The following is a 20932-nucleotide window of genomic DNA, read 5'->3' as shown; positions in this document are numbered from 1 at the left end:
TAAAGGTATTAAAAACATATTTAAATCAGTTCATATGAGTTCAGTGGTTCTATCTTAATATTATAAAGCGACAAGAATAGCTTTTGTGCGCCAAAAAAATAAAAATAAATAACGACTTTTTAACAATATCTAGTTTCAAAACACTGCTTCAGAGCTTTACGAATCGAATTAGTGGATCGGAGCCAGTCTATGATCGGAGCGCCAAAGTCACGTGATTTCAGCAGTTTAGCCGTTTGATAGAAGATCTGAATCACTGATTTGAAATAAAAGATTCATAAAGCTCAGAAACTTCATGAAGCAGTGATTTGAAATCGTCCCATCACTAGATATTGTTTAAAAGTCATTATTTTATTTATTTTTTTTAAATATTTTTATTTTTTATTTTTTTTTGGCGCACAAAAAGTATTATTGTCGCTTTATAGTATTAAGATTGAAACAATAAACTCACATGTACTGTTTCAAATATGTTTTAGTACCTTTATGGATCTCTCGATGGAGCCTCACTGAGCCATTGGATTTCATCAACAATATTGTCATTTATGTTCTGAAGATGAATTAAGGTCTTACGGCTGTGAAACGACATGAGGGTGAGTAATGACATTATTTTAATTTTTGGGTGAACTAACACTTTAAAATGTAGTTTTTACACTCTCGTTATTGCATTTAAACAAAATATATGCATCACCGAACAATTAGCCTATGTAGGCCTTTATTTCCCCTGAAAGTCATGGAGTTTTCCACAACGATGTAATTATTGAATTATGTATTACAATTCATATAATTCTAGAGTGGAAATGACATTTAAAACATTTTTCAAATTAAATGAGTCCTTTGTCTTGGATAAAAGCACTCAAAATGGTTATGTAATAAAATAGTTATCAAAATAGTAATATGTAATAATATAAGTACTATTTTCAGCTTTTTGCATAGGCTACTTTGACAAAATTTGTAACTTTTGATAACTTTATAAGCTGAAACTGCTGTTTGTGTGTATAATAAATATATTATCATTGTTTACGTTAGATGAAGTTCAGCTGATGTTTGTCTTTTCTTCTTTCTTTTTTTTTTTTTTGCTTTGAACATAATCAATAGTTTGAACATTATTCACTATAGCAGCTTCAGGCTGTGACAGAAGTAATAACCAGAGCACCGAGCAGCCCGCTCCAAACAGTGAATGATAGGCAATATAGTAGAATTATTGCCTGTGCCTTCCTTAAAGAATTATGCTTTTGCCAGTGACTTTTAATGAGATGCTTGTAGTATTTATACATAATTTCAACATAGCAAAATAATCCTTATTTCGCTGTGTTGGGGTATGTAAATAAAACACACTCCTTGCTGCAGAATAGATTGGGGTGGTGGACTTCCCAAGCAAACAGAGAGCCAGGAATATTAATATTAGACAATTACTAATGCGTCAGTGTCTGAAGTGCACTTGAGTTCACTCATACCGTGTGTCGATATCCCTCATCAAATAAAAGAACTCTGCTGTTTGTTTGGCTAAACTGCTCAAGTACGTATGCAGTGATGGGTGAATTTTAATTTTCTCACTTGACTCATGCACATAAACACATGTGTCTTGCCCTGTGAATGGTGGAATAAAAGCAACAGAGTTGACTTCATTGAGATTAATGAATGAAGATTTTTTACTAGACCACTGATTAGAACTCTGGGTGGGATCTTATGCTAATTAAACACATATGCAAATGCATGTTCAGACAGTTCTTAATAAATGTATGTGCAAATCAAGGTGTGTGAACATTGTCAGTTAGTTAAACTAGTTAGATTTCATTTTGTTTCTACATTTATGTAACTCTTAACATTTTAAAAGACATAATCATTTCTCCTTCTCCATCATATAGGTTTAATTAACTTTATTCACCTCAGTCTGCCAAAGAAACAACAATAAACGACCACTGAAAGAAATGCAAGGACACAGGGGGAAATGATGTAAAAATGTTCTGCTTTCTTTCACAAAGCTATCAGAATATTTTGCAAAACAAACATTATGTTTGAACATTAAACAGTATTGAGTGCAATAGGTCCCCATTGTTAGTTAGCAATTCCAAAAGGAATTCAGGGTTGCGTTATGGAAAATCGTTTTTCATTCAAGACATTTTCTTAATATTCAACATAATTGATTTCATTCTTTGGTTCATAAATAACCCTCTTCATACCAAGGACAAACAGTAGAAAAATCTGTTTTACCCTGAAACTGTTATCAGAGATATTGACTGACTTTTAATTAATCTTTTATAGGAATTTGTGTGTGTAATTTTGTGAGTGAATATTGGCTTTCTACATACTAATATAAGTTGAATTAATGTTATTAAAACTCTGCGTAGTAAATTATGAAAAACATTTTGATATTTTGGATCTAAAATCCTTAAAGAAAACACAAACTTACTACTAAACACAATTGTGTGTGCTGGAACAGATGAAGAAGCATTTGCCATGCTATAGATGAAATTCTGTAAATATCTCACATTTCCTTTGCAGAGCTTTAAAAGTCCTTAATACTGTTTTGCCTTCTTTCATCACTCCCAGGCACTGTATTTTCAGTCACATATTTAATTGTCCAACTGTTTCAGAAATCAGAGCTGTATGTGAATCCATCTAAGTGTCTTTTATCCGACGTTTCTCCCTCAGATCACATGACTTCTGCTCGAACCCAGATGTGGCTGAAGGGTGCTATTGCCTACAGAGTTCCTGAGCTGTTTCAGCAGCATCCACAGGAGAAGTCCCATCAGAAGCAGCAGGACTGAGAAGAGCCCCACATACACACTTAGGTTCCAGCCCCATCCCGCTGTAAGAGGCAAGGATGTGGACGCCACCAGGAACCTCCTTGGGGAAGGCATCAGTTGCAATGAAATCACATAAAACTACTGCAGCTCTTTAGGGAATCCGCTGATGCAGCCGGCTGATGTGCTAGATTTATCCATGACAGGTGTCCTTGATGTCCCTCCCTCCTGTCATTAAATTTTTATTTATAATCCACAAGGAAGCGTGCTGTCTCTTTGGTGTTGTGCAAAATGGGAATGATGCTTGAAGTCCTCTCTGCAGCTGCACTCCCTCCTGCTGTTATTGAGTCACATTCACTCCCCTTCATCTGCTCCTCTGTGTGTGATGATCAAATGTTCCTAAAATCACCTACACCGTATGGTGAGAAACAACAGGTGAAAATGTACAAATGCAGAAAGATTTGTTTGAGTTTAGAGATTGTAAATAAAATATAGAAAATATCAATAGCCCGGTATAAAAACAACACAAGACAATGGAAAATCCCCATCGTGGTAGAAAAACAAATGTATGTGTTTTGCTTTTGAATAAGCACCCACAATGGATCAGTGTGATTAAACCAGCCTAAAATGGTTTGTTGGTCTTCATTGGTCAGTCCTGACCCAGTCAGACTGGTGTTGGGAGAGACCACCTTAAACCAGCTTGACAAGGCAAACCGAAGTAGTTTTATAGGGCTGTATCAACAAAATAACAAACTAACAAATAATTAAAACTAAAAACCTGTGTTGGAACAAATGAATGAATGAATGTTCCTCAGAAATAAAACAACTCAGCTTTTTAGTTCTATTTTTAGTTTTTTTCATAGTAAGTAGGCTATGCTAACTTCTTTCTTAAAGGGATAGTTCACCCAAAAATGAAATTCTATCATCATTTAATACCCTCAAGTTGAATGAATTGTTGTTGTATGAAAAATTGTTGTTGTTTTTTTTTTTTTTCTGTTGAGCAGAAAACAAGACATTTTGAAGAATATGGGTAACCAAATAGCTGGTTACCAACTGTACTGTTTGGTTATGACATTCTTCAAAATATCTTCTTTTGTGTGCAGCAGAAGAAAGAAATTCATACAGGTTTGAACCAACTTGAGGGTGAGTAAAGGATTACAAAATTTTCATTTTTGGGTGAACTATCTCTTTAATAAGATTTTCGTGAAATCCATTTTCTTTTATCCACATTTCAAGACTGTTTTATCAGGTTTTTAGGTTATCAGGAAAAAAAATAATGTTCAGAATAAATTGTGTTCAGATAATTTTTGACTTGAATAAAAATAACATATATAAAAAATGAATAATAATAATATATAAAATATATAAAAAATATTTTCTGTGTTGTGAACAAATCTCGTTGCTGTTACCATGGTAACCAGAGATGGTTTGGGTGACTGACAAACATGGCGGCGCTGCAAAGGAAACGTGTTAGCTGCAAACAAAAACAATTTTGCTGCTGTTGTACTTAGTTAGATTATTATTTTTGTCCGCGAATCGAAGCATATTGTTTGGATAAATGTCTACGAATAGGCGGAATGGGGGTTGCTACATATTAACACATTAACGCGACGTGAATCATCTTGTGAAGCGAACAAACTAACACAGCTAACATTAGCCAGTTCATCTGCAGCAGAATCAGCCACTAACTAACTAATCCGCAGGATAATCCAGTCAGTCGTGACGACTAGGACCACTGTGTTATATGTCTATTCGAAAAGCTCGAAATATATATTTCGTTTTCAAAGTAGCATCTTTGGGAATGAATTACAGAGAACTACACTGGAACATCTTCAGTTATCAACGCTAAACAGAAAACACAGTTAACCTGTCATAATACAATAGTATCGGTGGAGTGATTCTTCTGATAAACGAGATGGAGTTAAATTTAAACCACGTTGATTATCTCCAGGTAAGATGTCAACATTTCTATATGCAAACAGTTGTATAGTAGTGGCCAAAAGTGATGTCCGGAGGGTATTATATAGTTTTAATGACACTACAAGTTCGATTAAACCATCAAAATATGAGTAAAATGTTTGTATCTATTTTTTAAATATGAGGGAAGAACAAAACATTAAACTTGGCTAAGTTGTTTATCTAAGGGCAAACTACAGCTACAGGTTTCATTTTACTATGCAAAAAAAAAAAAAAAAAATGTGTAATGTTTCATTGCATTAACACAAATAAAACAATTGACTCCAAGCACAACTATGCAATATGCTTACAAAATCTTTAACAAATTTTGTAATATTTGAATAAATGGTGAAGATTGCAATTGTTCTTGGCTGGACATCACTTTTGGCATCTACTGTACATCTGCAGTGATGACAAATATGCACTTGGACTTTTATTGGTTTATGTAGAATACACACTTGTGAGGCATGTGGATGAGTAGATTATTGACATTTACAAAGTTGATATATGGGTGTAATTGTTAGTTTAATTATAAGAATGAAAATGTATAAATGGTTATGCCATCTTTGTTTTCTCAGGTTGGAGTGACATCTCAAAAAACCATGAAACTCCTCCCTACTGTGGGGCGAAAAGCAACTCAGAAGGTATATCTGCATCCCTTTTGAAAGTGTAAATCAAAATCATCAGCGTTATCTGTTCTCAGTACTAGCATACCTCATATAACACAAATAATATTGATCATACCTCACTTTACGTACAATAAATTACATTGTCAGTAATCAGTAATTGCATTGAACAGAATATTCTTTTAATAGAAAATTCCATCTTAAAACTGGCTGAAAAATTAGAACAAGGTAGCTGGAGATTAGACTCCACTTGTGAGAGAGCATGCCATGTCCTATTTATTTGAGCATGTGCATGACATTTCTCCTCTACACAAACAAGGATTAAACATTTGTCTATGAGCATCCTGATGGCTTTACAAACAAAGCTGTTTGTGCTGTTATCTCGTCGTTCTAGTGTGTCATTTTCTCATTTCAGGTGGCTGTTGCAGATCATGATGGTGTCGTGACCTGTTTTGGAATGAAAAAAGGGGAGGCTGTGGTATGTATCAGAAGTGTTTCCTGTTTCAATGTACCGTAGCTATCGAAAGTTTGGAGTCAGAAAGATTTTTTTTAAAGAAATTAATACTTTATTTCAGCAAGGATGCATCAAAGTGATCAAAAGTGACAGTAAAGAAAAGATTATTCAAGAGATTTCTATTTCAAATAAATGTTCTTTTGAACTTTCTATTTAAAAGAATCCTGAAAAATAATGTATCATGGTTTCCACAACAATATTAAGCAACACAACTGTTTTCAAAATTGATAATAAATGTTTCTTGAGCACCAACTCAACATATTAGAAGGATTTCATGAAGGATCATGTGACACTGTCAGTATTCAGTGTCACATGATCCTTCATGAAATCATTCTAATATGTAATGATGCTGAAAATTCAGCTTTGCATCACAGGAATAAATTACATTTGAAAATATATGGAATGGAACCTTATTTAAATTGTTACCAATAAATATATATTGATGTAAACACAAAAAAATACTTTTTTAATGGAAGAATAAATGTCTGTCTTTTTTGTCAGCCTGTGTTCAAATCACTCCCAGGACAGAAGATCTCCAGACTTGAGCTTGGAGGAGCGTTAGGTACCCCACAGGAAAAGATCTTTGTGAGCTCTGGCTCTGAAGTGAGGGGATATACAAAAAAGGGCAAACAGTTCCTTACATTTGAAGCCAACCTAACAGAGAGCATCAATGCCATGTGAGATCTTGCGTCTCGACCGTGTCTATTTCTGTGTTAATGATTGGCAGATTTGACATTGTCTTTTTTTGACCGCATCTCTTCTTGTTTTGCCTTGTTTTCCCACAGGCATGTTTCAGGGGCAGATCTGTTTGTGTGTGCCAGTTACATTTATAACCATTACTGTGACTGCAAGGATCAGGACTACTACCTGTCAGGGGACAAGATCAATGACGTCTTGTGTTTACCTGTGGAGACAGTGGGCCGCATTGTGCCCATCTTGGCCTGCCAGGACAGAGTACTTAGAGTATTGCAGGTAGTCAGACACAACCTCCAGTCCTGTCCATATTTGCCACCCTTTATCTGTACTTTGTTATAATTTTGCAATGGCTGGTGGCCATAATATAATACTCAATACTAGGGCTGGGCGATATATTGCATGCGATTCTCACGCGCATTTTGTCAGTAAAGCCGGTTCCCTGATTACCGCTAAATCGCCATCACCTGCTTTAAAATGGAGCGCCTTTTAATAGACAGAGCCGTAGTTCACGGACAAGCCACGCAAAATCGCGTTCAGTATCGAAGATGAATCGACTTCGATAATGAACCCAATTTTGCGTGGCTTGTCCGTGAACTACGGCTCTGTCTATTAAAAGGCGCTTTAAAATGGAGCGCATTTCATCAAAATACACGCGCATTTCGTCAGTAAAGCCGGTTCCTTGATTACCGCTAATCAAGGAACCGGCTTTACTGACGAAATGCGCGTGAGAATCGCATGCGATATATCGCCCAGCCCTACTCAATACTCAGGTCCGTAGTCATTCTACACTTTGTGCTCCAAACAGGGATCTGACCTTCAGTACGATGTAGAAGTTCCCGGACCTCCAACTGTTCTAGAACTTCTTAACAGAGATGGAGGTATGTGTTAAAAATATCTTCATTCATTTTAGTGTGAAAGCGTGTATTGGTTGAGTCCGAGAATTCGATAATGTATAAACTCTTGGTCCTCAGGAAAAAGTGGTGAAGAGGTTCTTTATGGAACAGCTGATGGGAAACTGGGTCTTGTGCGAATAACCAAATCTGGACCAATTACTAGTTGGGAACTGGATAATGAGAAGAAAAAAGGAGGTAGGAAATTAAAAAGTGTAGAAAACTGATTGCTTATTTAAATATTTACTTTAGCTGCACTATTATTTGAGACATTTTAGCTATTTGCTGTGCATTATCAAACCTGTATGCTGTTATTATTTTGGCTGAACTATAATGTCTGTTTTATTCAAAATAAAAGCCGAACTAATTGCACTCATGCTAATCTGTGTTTGTCATTTCAAGGTGTGCTTTGCATCGATACCTTTGACATTACTGGTGATGGTGTAAAGGACATCCTGGTGGGAAGGGATGACGGGACTGTGGAGGTCTATGCTTTGGATGGTTCAAACGAACCAACACTGCGATTTGAGAATGTGAGTCCTTGTGAGACCTTGTCTCAAATTAAATTCTCCCACTCTACAGCTGTGACAATTGTCTTTCTGTGTTTACAAGGTTTTGTCTGAGAGTGTCACATCAATCCAGGGGGGTTGTGTTGGAAAGGAAATGTATGATGAAGTTCTTACAACAACTTACACAGGTTAGCTTTGACTGTTAGATAAAAGCATCTTACCATGTCTTTTATGAGAACAATACTGTGTGGATGATGTCAGTGCTTAAAGTGTCCCTATTATGCTATTGTAAAGGTTCCTAAATTTATTTTGGATGTCGCCTACAATAGTTTTATATGCATCCAAGGTCATAATTAATTTTCTTACATTGCAGTATGTCCTCTTTTCTCACAGTGTCTAAACGGTAAAGGATTCGATAAAGGATTCAGTCTCTCTAAATCTCTCCTTTCCAAAAGGAAACAAAATGCACATTACCATATCTGCATTTCAGCTCCGGAGGCTATCTCAGAACTTGTGTACACAGTTATACAAACAGATGGATGGCATCGGTTGTACTCTATCAATTTGAGCCCAAGTGCTCATGCTTTGGATATGCATGCAAAGTGAATTTGCTTTCGCAATGCAGAAAACAACTCTGTTTTCTGTGCTGTGAAAGCAAATCCACTTTGCATCTCGACATGTTGATAATACAAACCAATCTCTTCCAACTGCAGTATTTGAGTAGACATTGTTCACAGGCAGCCAATGAAGGCCATAGGCTGGCATTATGCAAATTTGTTACAAACCTATGCATTTTGTGCTGGAAATAAGATTGGAATTAACTCGGTTCTTTCTTTTGGGAGACAATAACTCAATATATCGTGCACTTTGATCTTTAAAACTTTGCATTTTACATGCACAAACAGCTACACACTACATGAAAGGTAATATCTGAAAAAGCATAAGAGGGGCACTTTAAAATTGTATAGTTTATCATTCACTTGTGCTGTCTGAGACCTCATAAGCGGTCATGTGGCTGGTTTCCAGGGTGGGTGTCAGGTCTCACCACAGAGCCTCAGCAGATGGTAGCAGGCCCGGGGGATGAGATCAAGATGAGCCGGGAGACTCAGGGCAAGGTGGCCACGCTCCGGTACATCCAGCTGTTTCTCATCATGATGATTAGTTTACAACAATACAAATCTGCTTATTAAACTGGTATAGATTTTAAAACGCTTTCTGACTTGCCTAGTTTTCTTGTGCATGCTTTAGGGCTGAGTTGGAGCAATTGCAGTTGAAAGTATTGCAGGGGAGAGAAAAATACCAGCAGAGCTCTCATTCAAGCACGGCTGTGTCCGCTGTGCCAGTCTTTAGCATCAATGACAAGTTCACATTGTGCCAGGATGATGCCAGCTACAGTCTCACACTAGAGGTGCAGACTGCCATTGACAACCTGCTGCTACAGGTTAGAGCAATACACTGATTAATCCTGCTTTTCTAAAGTTTGGGGTTGGTAAAAACATAAGAAGTCTCTAATGTTCACCAAGGCTGCATTTATTTGATCAAAAACAAAAAGCAGTGATATTGTGAAATATTATAATGCTAAAACACCTGCAATTTTAATACATTTTAAAATGTAATTTATTCCTGGGATAACAGAGTCGAAATTTTCAGCAGCCATTTCTCCAGTCTTCAGTGTCACATGATCCTTCATAAATTGTTCTTATATGCTTATTTGGTGTTTAAGAAACCTTTATTTTTATCAGTTATTCAGGAATCTTAAAGAATAGCATTTTTTTTACATTTTTTAATTTTAAATTTTCAAAGTTTTTTTTGTTGTCACTTTTGATCAATTTAATGCATCCTTGCTGAATAAAAGTATTAATTTCTTTCAGGGAAAAAAAATCTAATCTAAATAAAATCTAACATTTGCTTAAAGGTGCACTTGATTGATTTACTAGAAAATATAGTCTATGGCATGTAAACATAAACAGAATGTTAGTCTATGGGTCCTGCTATATAGTATATTTTAGCATGCTTGGATTACTGCATCAGCATTCAGAACCAGCATTATCCATTTTTAATTAAAGATGTATTTTAAAAGGTTAGTTTACCCAGAAATGAAAATTCTGTCATCAATTACTCACCCTCATGTTGTTCCAAACTCGTAAGACCTTCGCACATCTTCAGAACATAAATTAAGACATTTTGATGAAATCTGAGAGTTTTTTTTTATCTCCCATAAAAAGCAAAGAAATTACAACGTTCAAGGTCCAGAGAAGTAGTAAAAACGTTGTTATAATAGTCAACGTGACTACAGCGGATCAACCTTAGTGTTATGAAGCATCGAGAATAATTTTTGTGCACAAAAACAGAACAAGAAAGCAGCGCTTTCCGTGTTTATGTGCAAACGCCGGCTCAATATTGCCCGACGCTGTTCACGTGAGCACCAGGACGCATAGTGTGATGCTGATGCAGGAGCCCGCCAATATCGAGTCGGCGTTCTGGCGTAGAACACAGAAGCTCTGCACTGCGTTCACTACGTCAGCTGCGTAGCAGACTGACCGGGAAGAGGAAAAATGGTTGAATGAAGTCATTATTTTTGCTTTGTTTTTGGGCACAAAAGTATTCTCGTTGCTTCATAACATTAAGGTTGAACCACTGTAGTCACATGGTCTATTATAACAATGTCTTTACTACTTTTCAGGACCTTGAATGTGGTAATTTCGTTGCTTTTTATGCGAGATTAAAAACCTCTCATATTTCATCAAAAATATCTTAATTTGTGTTCTGAAGATGAACAAAGGTCTTGTGGGTTTGGAACGACATGAGGGTGAGTAATTAATGACAGAAATTAATTTTTGGGTGAACTAACTCTTTAATCAGAGTTCTTCTGATCTTCACTAATTCAGCATCATTTTTTACATATGTTGTAATTTCACCATTGTGAGACTGATGTTTCCTTACATTCACTTACATGTGTTTTTGTACTCTGACAGAGTGATGTTCCAATTGACCTGCTGGATGTTGATAAGAATTCAGCAGTGGTCAGTTTCAGTGAATGTGATTCAGAGGTAATCCAAAGCACCACATCATTAAGCTTACTTAATGATCACATCACATGTGTTTGCTAAACTGTCTTTGTTTGTTCATCAAACCCCACAGTCAAACGGGAACTTCCTCCTCGCCACCTACAGGTGCCAAGCAAATACCACTAGGCTGGAATTGAAGGTGTTTATGTCATTGTGTCTTTCTGTTTGGATTGTTTCCCAATATAATAACATATATTATATTTTGTTTAATTTGCAAGGTAGGAAGCGTTTGAGCATTTGTCCTGATTTTTCTCTAAGGTGAGGTCTATAGAGGGTCAGTATGGCACCCTTCAGGCTTATGTGACGCCAAGGCTTCAGCCCAAAACCTGCCAAGTGCGACAGTACCAGATCAAACCTCTTTCCCTCCACCAGAGGACACACTCAATCGACCATGAGCGGTAAGATTAGAGACGCACTCCTGTTTCCTTGCATTTATCCTGCCAAATGACCTTTAACATGATTCTCTCTTTATCGCCAGGCCTGTGAACACCTTGAGACTGACAGGACAGTTCAGTTTTGCAGAGATCCATTCGTGGGTTGTGTTCTGTCTGCCTGAGGTCCCAGAGAAAACCCCGGCAGGAGACAGCATCACCTTCTATTTTCAGAACACTTTCTTGGGAACACAGCTAGAAGCCACCTATTGGTGAGGCCAACCAATTCAATATTCAAATACATCTTTAAGAAATGTATCCACCAATAAATATTATCTCTCTTTGTTTGCATATGTTTGCTTTTAAAAAGGGCTGATTATGCTTTGTCATTAGCTATGTTTCCATCCAAAGCTGCAAATTTAACCTGTGCGCAAAATTGGAATATTGCATAACACTGTTTTCATCCCATTCATTCAAAAGAACAAAATTGCCACTTTTCCAGGAAACTAGTGAAAAATATCTGTAATAAAAATAAAAGCACTGTGGCTCTTTTTTCATACATCATAAATTACAAGTGCACAGATGAAGCACAATAAACGTTGTTATGTTATCTTGCATTCGAAGGTGAATGCCTGATGTTTGTGAACGCAATCATGTGAGACAGTTCTGGGAGGTAATTATACCCAACCGTTTTGATGACAGACTTTGGCTCAGCCATTTCAGAACAACCAAACCAACATTTGATATGCTGTGCAATGAAATTAGCCCACTGGTTAGTCCAGTTATCCTCTGTTGAGGCAAAGTCATATGCGTTTTTTGTTGCGCATCAAGGAATTTAAGTGGTAAAATCTTATCGGATTAAAAAAAAAAATTGAGCGCATATGCTTTTTATGTGCATTTTTATTAATGCAAATTTATGCGCATGTTGGCAGTTCTATCCAGCATTATTTTGTTATGCAGTATCCCCAAATTCGCATTAAAATAGGTGGATGGAAACATAGCTATTGTCAATTTCAACTATATCTATTTTTGCCAAATACAGTTGGACATCTACTTGATGGAAGTGTTGTGATCAAACATTATAATAGTTTTTGGTTCCTTATTTCAATGGATTCCAGTAAAGGTGAAGGAAACTTCAAATCAGACAACATTTCTACCATATCAATACTGAAGGATGTTTTGTCCAAAGAGGCCACTAAGCGAAAAATCAATCTGAATATATCCTACGGTGAGTTCACAAACTGATCCATTAACTGATGGATGTAGTCTGTTAAATGAGACCCTCCCTTTGGCAAAATCCGATCACAAGTGGTCAGTGGAGATGCATTTGTGTTTCATAATAATACCATCTGTCTTGGCTGACCACTTGTGATTGGTTTACCTGAGATGGATGTTAATACCAGGCCCATAGATTTTTTTATTTATTTAAATTACTATAATCCCAATTCTTAATGCAACAAATATGAGTAATAATAAGTGCTTGCTGTGTTGGTTGTTATGTTGGTTTCAGAAGTGAATGAAGACTCTGTGAGCCATACTCTTCGAATGATTCATCCCAAGCTAGAGTATCAGCTGATTTTGGCCAAAAAAGTTCAGCTTATTGATGCTTTAAAGGTAAAACATTACAAAGACAAACTAAAAAATCTGCCAAAAAACCAAGCCTACTAAGTGTGTGTGTGTGTATGTGTGTGTGTGTGTGTGTGTGTGTTGTATGCAGGAGCTGCAGGTGCATGAGGGGAATGCAGATTTTCTGATTCCAGAGTATCGCAGTATACTGGATGAATCTGCCCAGCTCTTAGAAGAATATAAGAAACAGCCTGCTCACTTAGAAAGATTGTATGGTAAGTAAACTCAGATGAGCACGGAAGACTGTATTTTACAAAATATCATTTTAAATCTGTATTTTGGATTATTCACGTTTTTTCAAGCCCTGTATATTCCGATGCAGTCTTTGCAAATGAAATAATGACACATCTATGGGTAACAAACTATTTTGTGTGTTTTTTACAGGTATGATCACTGATCTTTTCATTGACAAGTTCAAATTTAAAGGACAGAATGTCAAAACAAAGGTTTCACAGCTGCTTGCGATTTTGAACAACTATGAACTCGAGCCGTTGATGGAATTTTTCAGTGAAGCTTAATGGAATGTAAAATTCAGTCACTTTTAAGGAATGTGTTTTGTGAATTTAGTTTTTACAATAAACATTTGGTATACTACATGGATAAAGCAGATTGTACCAGTACAGATTCAAATTAAAATGTTTAATGTAATAACCATAAAAACTATGTGACTGCAGATATTTCATATATTTTTAGAATACTCATTCATTGTCTAGATTCATTTCTACAGAAATAAAATTAAAAAAAATGTATGAAAAATTCATGTCTTTTTCTTGTTCAGTAGTGTCTGTCTTATGTGTTTGATCTATTTTTTTAAGGTATGAGCTTTTAGTGAATCCTGATATATAATGTATGATGTGGAGATTTTTGTTGTGTTCAATGGTAATGAAATAATTTGGAAAAAACTTTGGATCAAGTCTTGGATTTACCAAGCAAGAAGTCAGTTCACTTTGAACAGAAAGTTTCTAAATTAATTATAATTCTCAAATACTAGCCGATTTGATAATGCGAAATTGCTCAAAACAAAGTTACCTTAAGTAAGGCACCTTATATATAATATATAATAACATAAACTTATGTTATAATTGAAGAATTACCCCTATATTATTGTCTTATATTATACTAATACTCTGTAATTCCTGAGTTTGTATATTATGTATAAACCAGAGCCAATGACTATTGTATAAACGTGCCATCGTGATCATCATTATGATTATTATCATTATTGTCCTCAAACAGTTTCAAAATTCCTTTGAGCCAATGACAGCGACTCTTAACGGCTCGCGTAATAAAAGCGGAATTGCAGTTTGAACTTTACGGGCTCCCGTATAATCAATGACGTTTGGGCTTGCTGCGTTCTGATTGGCCCGTTTCAATAGTCGCGGGCTACTTGAACTGAGACAGCCACAATATCAAACCAGGCAGCTGCAAAAACTAACAAGGCGCTGGTTGATTTCATAGAAGCATCTTTTGTGAGCTGTCCGAGGCGCGTAGCGGGGTTTTGCACACCGGCATGGCGCGGTTTCTGTAGGATAGGATTGTTGCATGATTTACTTTTGAATCTCGGTTTTGTAAAACGCGCCTGGCAACTGTTAGTACTGTGTTTTTGTCCGGATTTCAACAGCTCGCTTCTGCCACTTCCGCTGGTTAGTGTGCTTATCCATGTTTATTCGATGTTCACGCGCGTGTGTTGTTTGATTAAAAAGTCAGGATCTGTTTTTAAGTGTTTTCAACCCTCGATTCATCTTACAGGGCGTCTTAAGTTGATCTACTGCTGGAAGGATGTCATCTGTCGGCCAAACACAAGGAAGCGCGGTTCATGATTCAGGGGCAGATATTCATAACCAGGAAAACATGCTTTCAAGGCTACGCGGCGCATCAAAGAATCGGATTGAAAACCGGGAAAATGTCAATCCTAAGCCAGGCAACAGGACTGTTCTGGGCGCCCTGGAGAACAATCAGCGCAGACAACCCGTTCTGCGCGGCGCTAAACAGGTTAGAGCATGCATGGCACATGACTATAAAGTGTGCTCTCTTAAGTCTGTCTTAGTGTAGCATGCATGAAGATATATAGTTTATAATCAGTGTTATACTTTAAAGAGATTTGCTAACTGCATAGTAGATAAGTGCATAAAGATTAGATTAACCAGTAATACTGCTCGCAATGCTTTGTCCCATTGCATCGTGTGTGTGTATATATGTATGTAGGCTATAATATATAAAATCTCGTTCCTTTTTGTTTTCCCTTTTGGGTCAAACGGCATTTATGGCGCCACAAGTTGAAATGAAATGCAGTTAAATGCCCCAGCTCATTCCCTCCCAATGCGCAGACCGCCATTTTATAAACCCATTCTCTGCTTCCATAGTAAACCGGGTTTCTTAAAGGCACCGTTCACCAAAAATGACCTTTTACGTACTCTGATATTCTAAAGTTGTATGACTATACATGTTCTCTGAACCACAAAAGGTGTTCTGCTGAATGTTTGTTACTTAGGCTGTCATTCTGCCTAACATCTCTTGTGTTTCCACAAGGATTGTTGTTTTGGCACATTTCAGCTGTTTCTAAAGTACTGCAACAGGTGCATGTCCAACCCATTAATTTTCATTCTGTAAAGGTTTTTATGGACTGGGGTCAAGTGTGTGTGTGTGTGTGTGTGTGTGTGTGTGTGTGTGTGTGTGTGTGTGTATATTCAAATCATACTATGAAAACAAAGTGAAAAGGTAAAAAGAGTTGAACAGTTCTCATGTTTATTTTTGGTAGCGTTTAATTGTAACTCATCAACTCCCAGTGAAATTAAAATTCATGAGTCAATAACATGTTTTCAGTGCAGTAAGCTTCTTCAGATAAATTGTGTGCCAAATGCATAAATGTAAGTGCCCTCTGAAGAGTTGAGAATATAACAAAGGCTTTTGTTTGGTTCTCTGTGCAGCTGCCTTTAGTGATTTAAATATCATAATCAAAATAGAAATGTTGTACGCACACGTGACTACAATATTTTGCTGTCCTTTTCATGACCCTGAATAAGTTTAATATAAATAACCACTATTTCCGACAACACAAATTGAAATGGGTCAAATTGACGCACTACATAATATGGAAGGCTACTGCAAACAGGGCATATAATTGCCTGCGTAGTTTATAACACTGTTTTTACCAGCAATCTAATAAAATTTTCTCTTTTCAGGTCTCTGGGCCCCAAATAATTGCATGCAAATCTGAAGAACATGGCAGGAGCTTTGGAGAGAAGCCGTCCGCCAGGCCACCTGCTTTTCAGATTCATGTAGATGAGCCTGATGGTGCGTGCTCTAACAAACTGTCTACCCAAAGAGCAACCATGGATTGCTCCCCACTCACACTAAATCCCACCGTAACCCGCCTAAGGCAGCCCCTCGCCACTATCGATCTGCCAATGGAAGCCAGTTTTGGTAAGATATACAATTTCTCTTTCAGTGCCCATCTTGTCTCATTGCTCTATATAAAACCTGTAATAAAAATAAAACTTTTTTTTTTTTTTTTTTTTTTTTTTTTTTTTTTTATTTAATAAAGATTCCCCTATGGATATGTCAGTAATTGATGGTGAGGAGAGGCCCACAAATGTCAATGAAGTCTCTGATTACGCCACAGAAATACACACGCATTTGCGGGAAATGGAGGTGAGGAAATGAATAGACTGAATGCGACTATTACTTTCTGAATTGAGCTCTTCTGGGCAATGCATTAGAGAATATGCATCATTAAAGTGTTTGCTTGTGCTTCCTGTCATGTAGGTCAAGTCAAAACCAAAAGCAGGTTACATGAAGAAACAGCCTGACATCACAAACAGCATGCGTGCCATCCTAGTGGACTGGTTGGTGGAGGTGGGAGAGGAGTACAAGCTGCAGAACGAGACCCTCTACCTGGCTGTAAACTACATTGATCGCTTTCTGTCTTCCATGTCTGTCCTGAGAGGGAAACTACAGCTGGTGGGCACAGCTGCTATGCTTTTGGCTTCGTAAGTATCTTTGCCTTAAAGCCTCAGACTCCACACACACACACACACACACACACACACCCTTCTCCTTGCTCACTTCTCCCTGTTTGACTGTAGGAAGTTTGAGGAGATCTACCCCCCAGAGGTGGCAGAATTTGTTTACATCACTGATGACACCTACACAAAGAAACAAGTGTTGAGAATGGAGCATCTGGTGTTGACCGTTCTCTCGTTTGATCTTGCTGCTCCAACAATCAATCAGTTCCTCACCCAGTATTTCTTGCACCAGCCTGTGAGCAGCAAAGTGGAAAGCTTATCAATGGTGAGACCGCTTCCTGGAATTTCATTGTGTGGAGTTTCCCAATTATCACCTAAAATTGTTTTAACGCCTTTCTTTTTTTTTCCTCCAGTTTCTCGGTGAGCTGAGTTTGATAGATTGTGACCCCTTCCTGAAGTACCTCCCATCTCAAACGGCTGCTGCAGCTTTCATTTTGGCCAATCACACGCTTGCAGGTGGATCATGGGTAAGGTTGCACATTTCTGAATGTTCATAAAGTATGAATATTCTTAAACTAGACTGCTGGAGCCAGTTGTATAAACAGCCATTATGTTAAGACTGTTTTTAGAGCTAGTATGACCAGCTAGTAGGTAGCCAAGTGTAGTCCGTCTTTTGGTGTCAGACTAGACCAATCTGCATTATAATTTCTCCTGCCTTCCCTCAACTTTCTCTTTCAGTCGAGGGCACTTGTTGAGATGACTGGTTACACTTTGGAGGATCTTATGCCGTGCATTCAGGATCTACATCAGACCTACCTCGGTGCTGCTCAGCACTCACAGCAAGCTGTTAGGGAGAAATACAAGGGCTCAAAGTAAGTTTACTTGACCTACATGCCCAGTGGCTGTGTGTTAGATGAAGTCTGGGAAGATTGCTTTTTTTATATATATATTAAAACTTGTCTCTCTTTCTTCAGGTACCATGAAGTCTCTCTCATTGACCCTCCAGAGAAGCTGATGCTGAACTAACCATCCCATCAATATTGTTCATTGGTTCCATACCTCCTTGGGAATTGTGCACACTTTTGATGCTTTATTTCCGTATCTCCAATAACTGAAGCCATAGCCTCAATTTTGGAGGAATGGTGAGATTTTAGTGATATGTACATTTTTATTAGCAGTCCTTAAGGATTGTGCCTTTTTTATGCTTGATACGACCAGTTATTTGTACATTAGGTAATCAAGCATTTTTCTAATATTTCAGTGTTTGTATTCTATTTTTATGAAAGACTCCAGCAGTGCACTTTATCCTTTTTACACTGTTAAAGTGACCTTCCCCTTTTACATCTTAATAAAAGTGCTGCTGGTCTTTATGCTTTGTCTTGTTAATCACTTTACCCATTTGTGCCCAAACTTTTCTGAATGGCTTCATGCATATAGTCCTGTTAATGGTGTCCTATGTGAACACGTTCTGCATTTATTTTCCCCAGGTTTTTTTTTTTTTTTTTTCTTAAACGTGTGAATGTGCAGCAACTATAGTTGCCGGTGGATAAACATGTTGTATGAACCTCTCAATGTAAAATTTGAATAGGAGCATAACATTTATGTATCTAACTCAAATTAGCTGCTTTCAACAGATCAAAGTTGAAGAACATTCAATGCGAACACAAAGTTGCATCTAGCTTATCTCTTGAATATGAAAACGAATAACAAATCCATTTAGTGGTGGAACATGGTGCAGAACAAAGTGCAGCCATTAAGTTGCTCCAACAGAGTGTTGTGAATCAATGTTAAATTACATTGTTCATTAGAAAAAAATACATCTATATGTGACCCTGGACCACAAACCCAGTCATAATTCACACAGATATATTTGTAGCTATAGCCAACATGTTGTTTGGGTCAAAATTATTTTATTTTTTTTTAATGCCAAAAATCAAGTAAAGATCATGTTCCATGAGGATATTTTGTAAACTTTCTACCATAAATAACATTCTTTTTGTGAGTGGATATACATTTAAGGACTTCATTTGGTCAAATTTAAGGTGCTTTTCTCAATATTTAAATTTTTTTTTGCACCTTCAGATTCCAGATTTTCAAATAGTTGTATCTCGGCCAAATGTCCTATCCTAACAAACCGTACATCAATGGAAAGCTTATATATATATATATATATATATATATTCTGCTTTCAGATGATGTATAAATCTTAATTTTAAAAAATCGACCCTTATGACTGGTTTTGTAGTCCAGGGTCACATAAACTAAAAATAATTCATTTATTTTTTTTTTATTTATTTAAATAATATATAACAATATAAAATATTATGAAAGCAAAAAGCACTAAACAAGACCATTAACCTTGATTTATTAACCCATTAAACACAGTGTACCCCATTTCCCAATGATATATGTACTTACAAGTAATTTGCCCACCGGCAACTATAGTTGCCGCTCGTACTTTTGACTAAGTATACAAAAAACTATAGATCTCTTGTAAGATTTGTTTTGTTTGGATGATTCTAGAGACCCTCATGATTGCGTAGATATGTCAACAAAGAATTCTTAATATTAACATGAAAATTACTTTTCTTTGGGAGGGTTTGCCTTCGGTATGCGTCCTGGAAGTAGGGGTTGGAAATTGACAGCCTCATGTCACAGGAAGGAAGTGAATACCTTTTTTTTGTTCTTGAAATCCTTTATTTGGATGTTTTCTTGCATGTCATTGAGACATTAAACATGGAAAACATCTAGAAAAATACTTACAAAAAAAAAATTACAACCATACACTGCGGCAACTATAGTTGCCGGTGGGCTAAAATGGGTTAATACATTTATTGGAGTATCTGTTCACATGAGGTAAAAATACAGCTCTTTGTTAATGTTAGCTCATGTCCATTTAAATATGAAGAGATGCAACTAATTCTAATATTACTAAGTATTGAAATTAGCCTTAAGCTTAAATATTGCATAGAATGAAATGCTATTAAAGAAAGTTAATGTTAACAGAACCTTACTGTAAAGTGCTGAAGAGATCTGAATGTTGAGAGTACTACATAGAGGTTGTGCTGCATTGTCATGACTAAAGCTCAGTGTTAGTTACAATAGACAGTTTAAAATGTAAACATTAAAATGGTACTTCATCCTGGTAATGCATTATAAAAATGGGTGAATGATCTGCGATTGCCTAATTTGACATTTGTTCTGACCTTCATAGCTCACTTCTGATATCTTTTGAAAAGTCATGGTTATGCCTTTTTGCTGGGAATGGGAATGCAGAAATTAGGCTTTGGTCCCTCAATAGGCTACAGCATGACCTTAAGTGTTTTGTTGCCTTTAGTTACCACTCAATTTCTTTAATTCGTTACATGGCAAAATTCCACAAATGTATAGTCCTTGACCGTGTGTTGCTGTAATTTGAACATTACTCAACTTTATCTTGGAATACAACAGCTATCAGCATCCCAAACCAGAACTAAGTTTTTGAATATCATGAATGAGGCAAAAACCTCAAATAGTTCTGCAGACCTACTTAAAATCCTTTATCCCTGAGGAAACATTTCAACCTACAAACCTTTCCAGCATTTGTAATCCTAATTATGAACTACATTAAATCTTAATGTTAAAATATAGATCGCAATATGTTCAGTATTATTGTAACCATATTGTCTGAACAAAATTAGGGTACAACAGAAATCACCAACAATTATCCTTGAATGATCTAATGGTTTTTCTACTACTCTTGGTATTTTAAATGATTAGTTACACATCAGCTCTAAAGTTGATGATACACAGGTAAAACTTTTTGAGCAATGTTGCCTGGTCACTTTCCCATTGAGAATAGGCAACGGATTTCGAGCCAAAGTATCCGGATATAAATTTGTTGCCCATACTAAATGGGAAAGTGCCCAAGCATGATCACTCAGCAACATTGCTCAAAAAGTTGCCCCGTGTATTATCACCTTAAGTCTCA

At 36.7% G+C, this 20932-nt stretch overlaps 2 protein-coding genes across 2 annotated transcripts; both read left to right on the top strand.

The window, feature by feature from the left end:
• Window positions 1–4142: 4142 nt before the first annotated feature.
• On the top strand, window positions 4143–13753 carry bbs7 (Bardet-Biedl syndrome 7). Its single transcript, XM_048176371.1, has 19 exons — window positions 4143–4692; window positions 5276–5341; window positions 5739–5801; window positions 6339–6514; window positions 6623–6809; window positions 7339–7411; window positions 7505–7621; window positions 7826–7956; window positions 8036–8120; window positions 8959–9061; window positions 9181–9373; window positions 10908–10982; window positions 11074–11139; window positions 11259–11398; window positions 11479–11643; window positions 12490–12599; window positions 12882–12985; window positions 13089–13212; window positions 13382–13753. The coding sequence occupies exons 1-19, from the start codon at window positions 4657–4659 to the stop codon at window positions 13513–13515; spliced, it is 2148 nt and encodes a 715-aa protein (XP_048032328.1). The 5' UTR covers window positions 4143–4656; the 3' UTR covers window positions 13516–13753.
• A 673-nt stretch (window positions 13754–14426) lies between these two features.
• On the top strand, window positions 14427–18332 carry ccna2 (cyclin A2). The gene is made up of 9 exons (XM_048176372.1): window positions 14427–14640; window positions 14747–14989; window positions 16180–16420; window positions 16542–16648; window positions 16763–16986; window positions 17083–17287; window positions 17376–17489; window positions 17701–17834; window positions 17937–18332. The coding sequence occupies exons 2-9, from the start codon at window positions 14777–14779 to the stop codon at window positions 17986–17988; spliced, it is 1290 nt and encodes a 429-aa protein (XP_048032329.1). The 5' UTR covers window positions 14427–14640; window positions 14747–14776; the 3' UTR covers window positions 17989–18332.
• The last annotated feature ends 2600 nt before the right edge of the window (window positions 18333–20932 follow it).

This window comes from Megalobrama amblycephala, linkage group LG23 (assembly GCF_018812025.1).
Source record: "Megalobrama amblycephala isolate DHTTF-2021 linkage group LG23, ASM1881202v1, whole genome shotgun sequence".
In the NCBI taxonomy this organism is placed as follows: Eukaryota; Metazoa; Chordata; class Actinopteri; order Cypriniformes; family Xenocyprididae; genus Megalobrama; species Megalobrama amblycephala.
The sequence above is the reverse complement of the archived record's forward strand: the minus strand, read 5'-3'. Positions and strand labels throughout refer to the sequence as shown.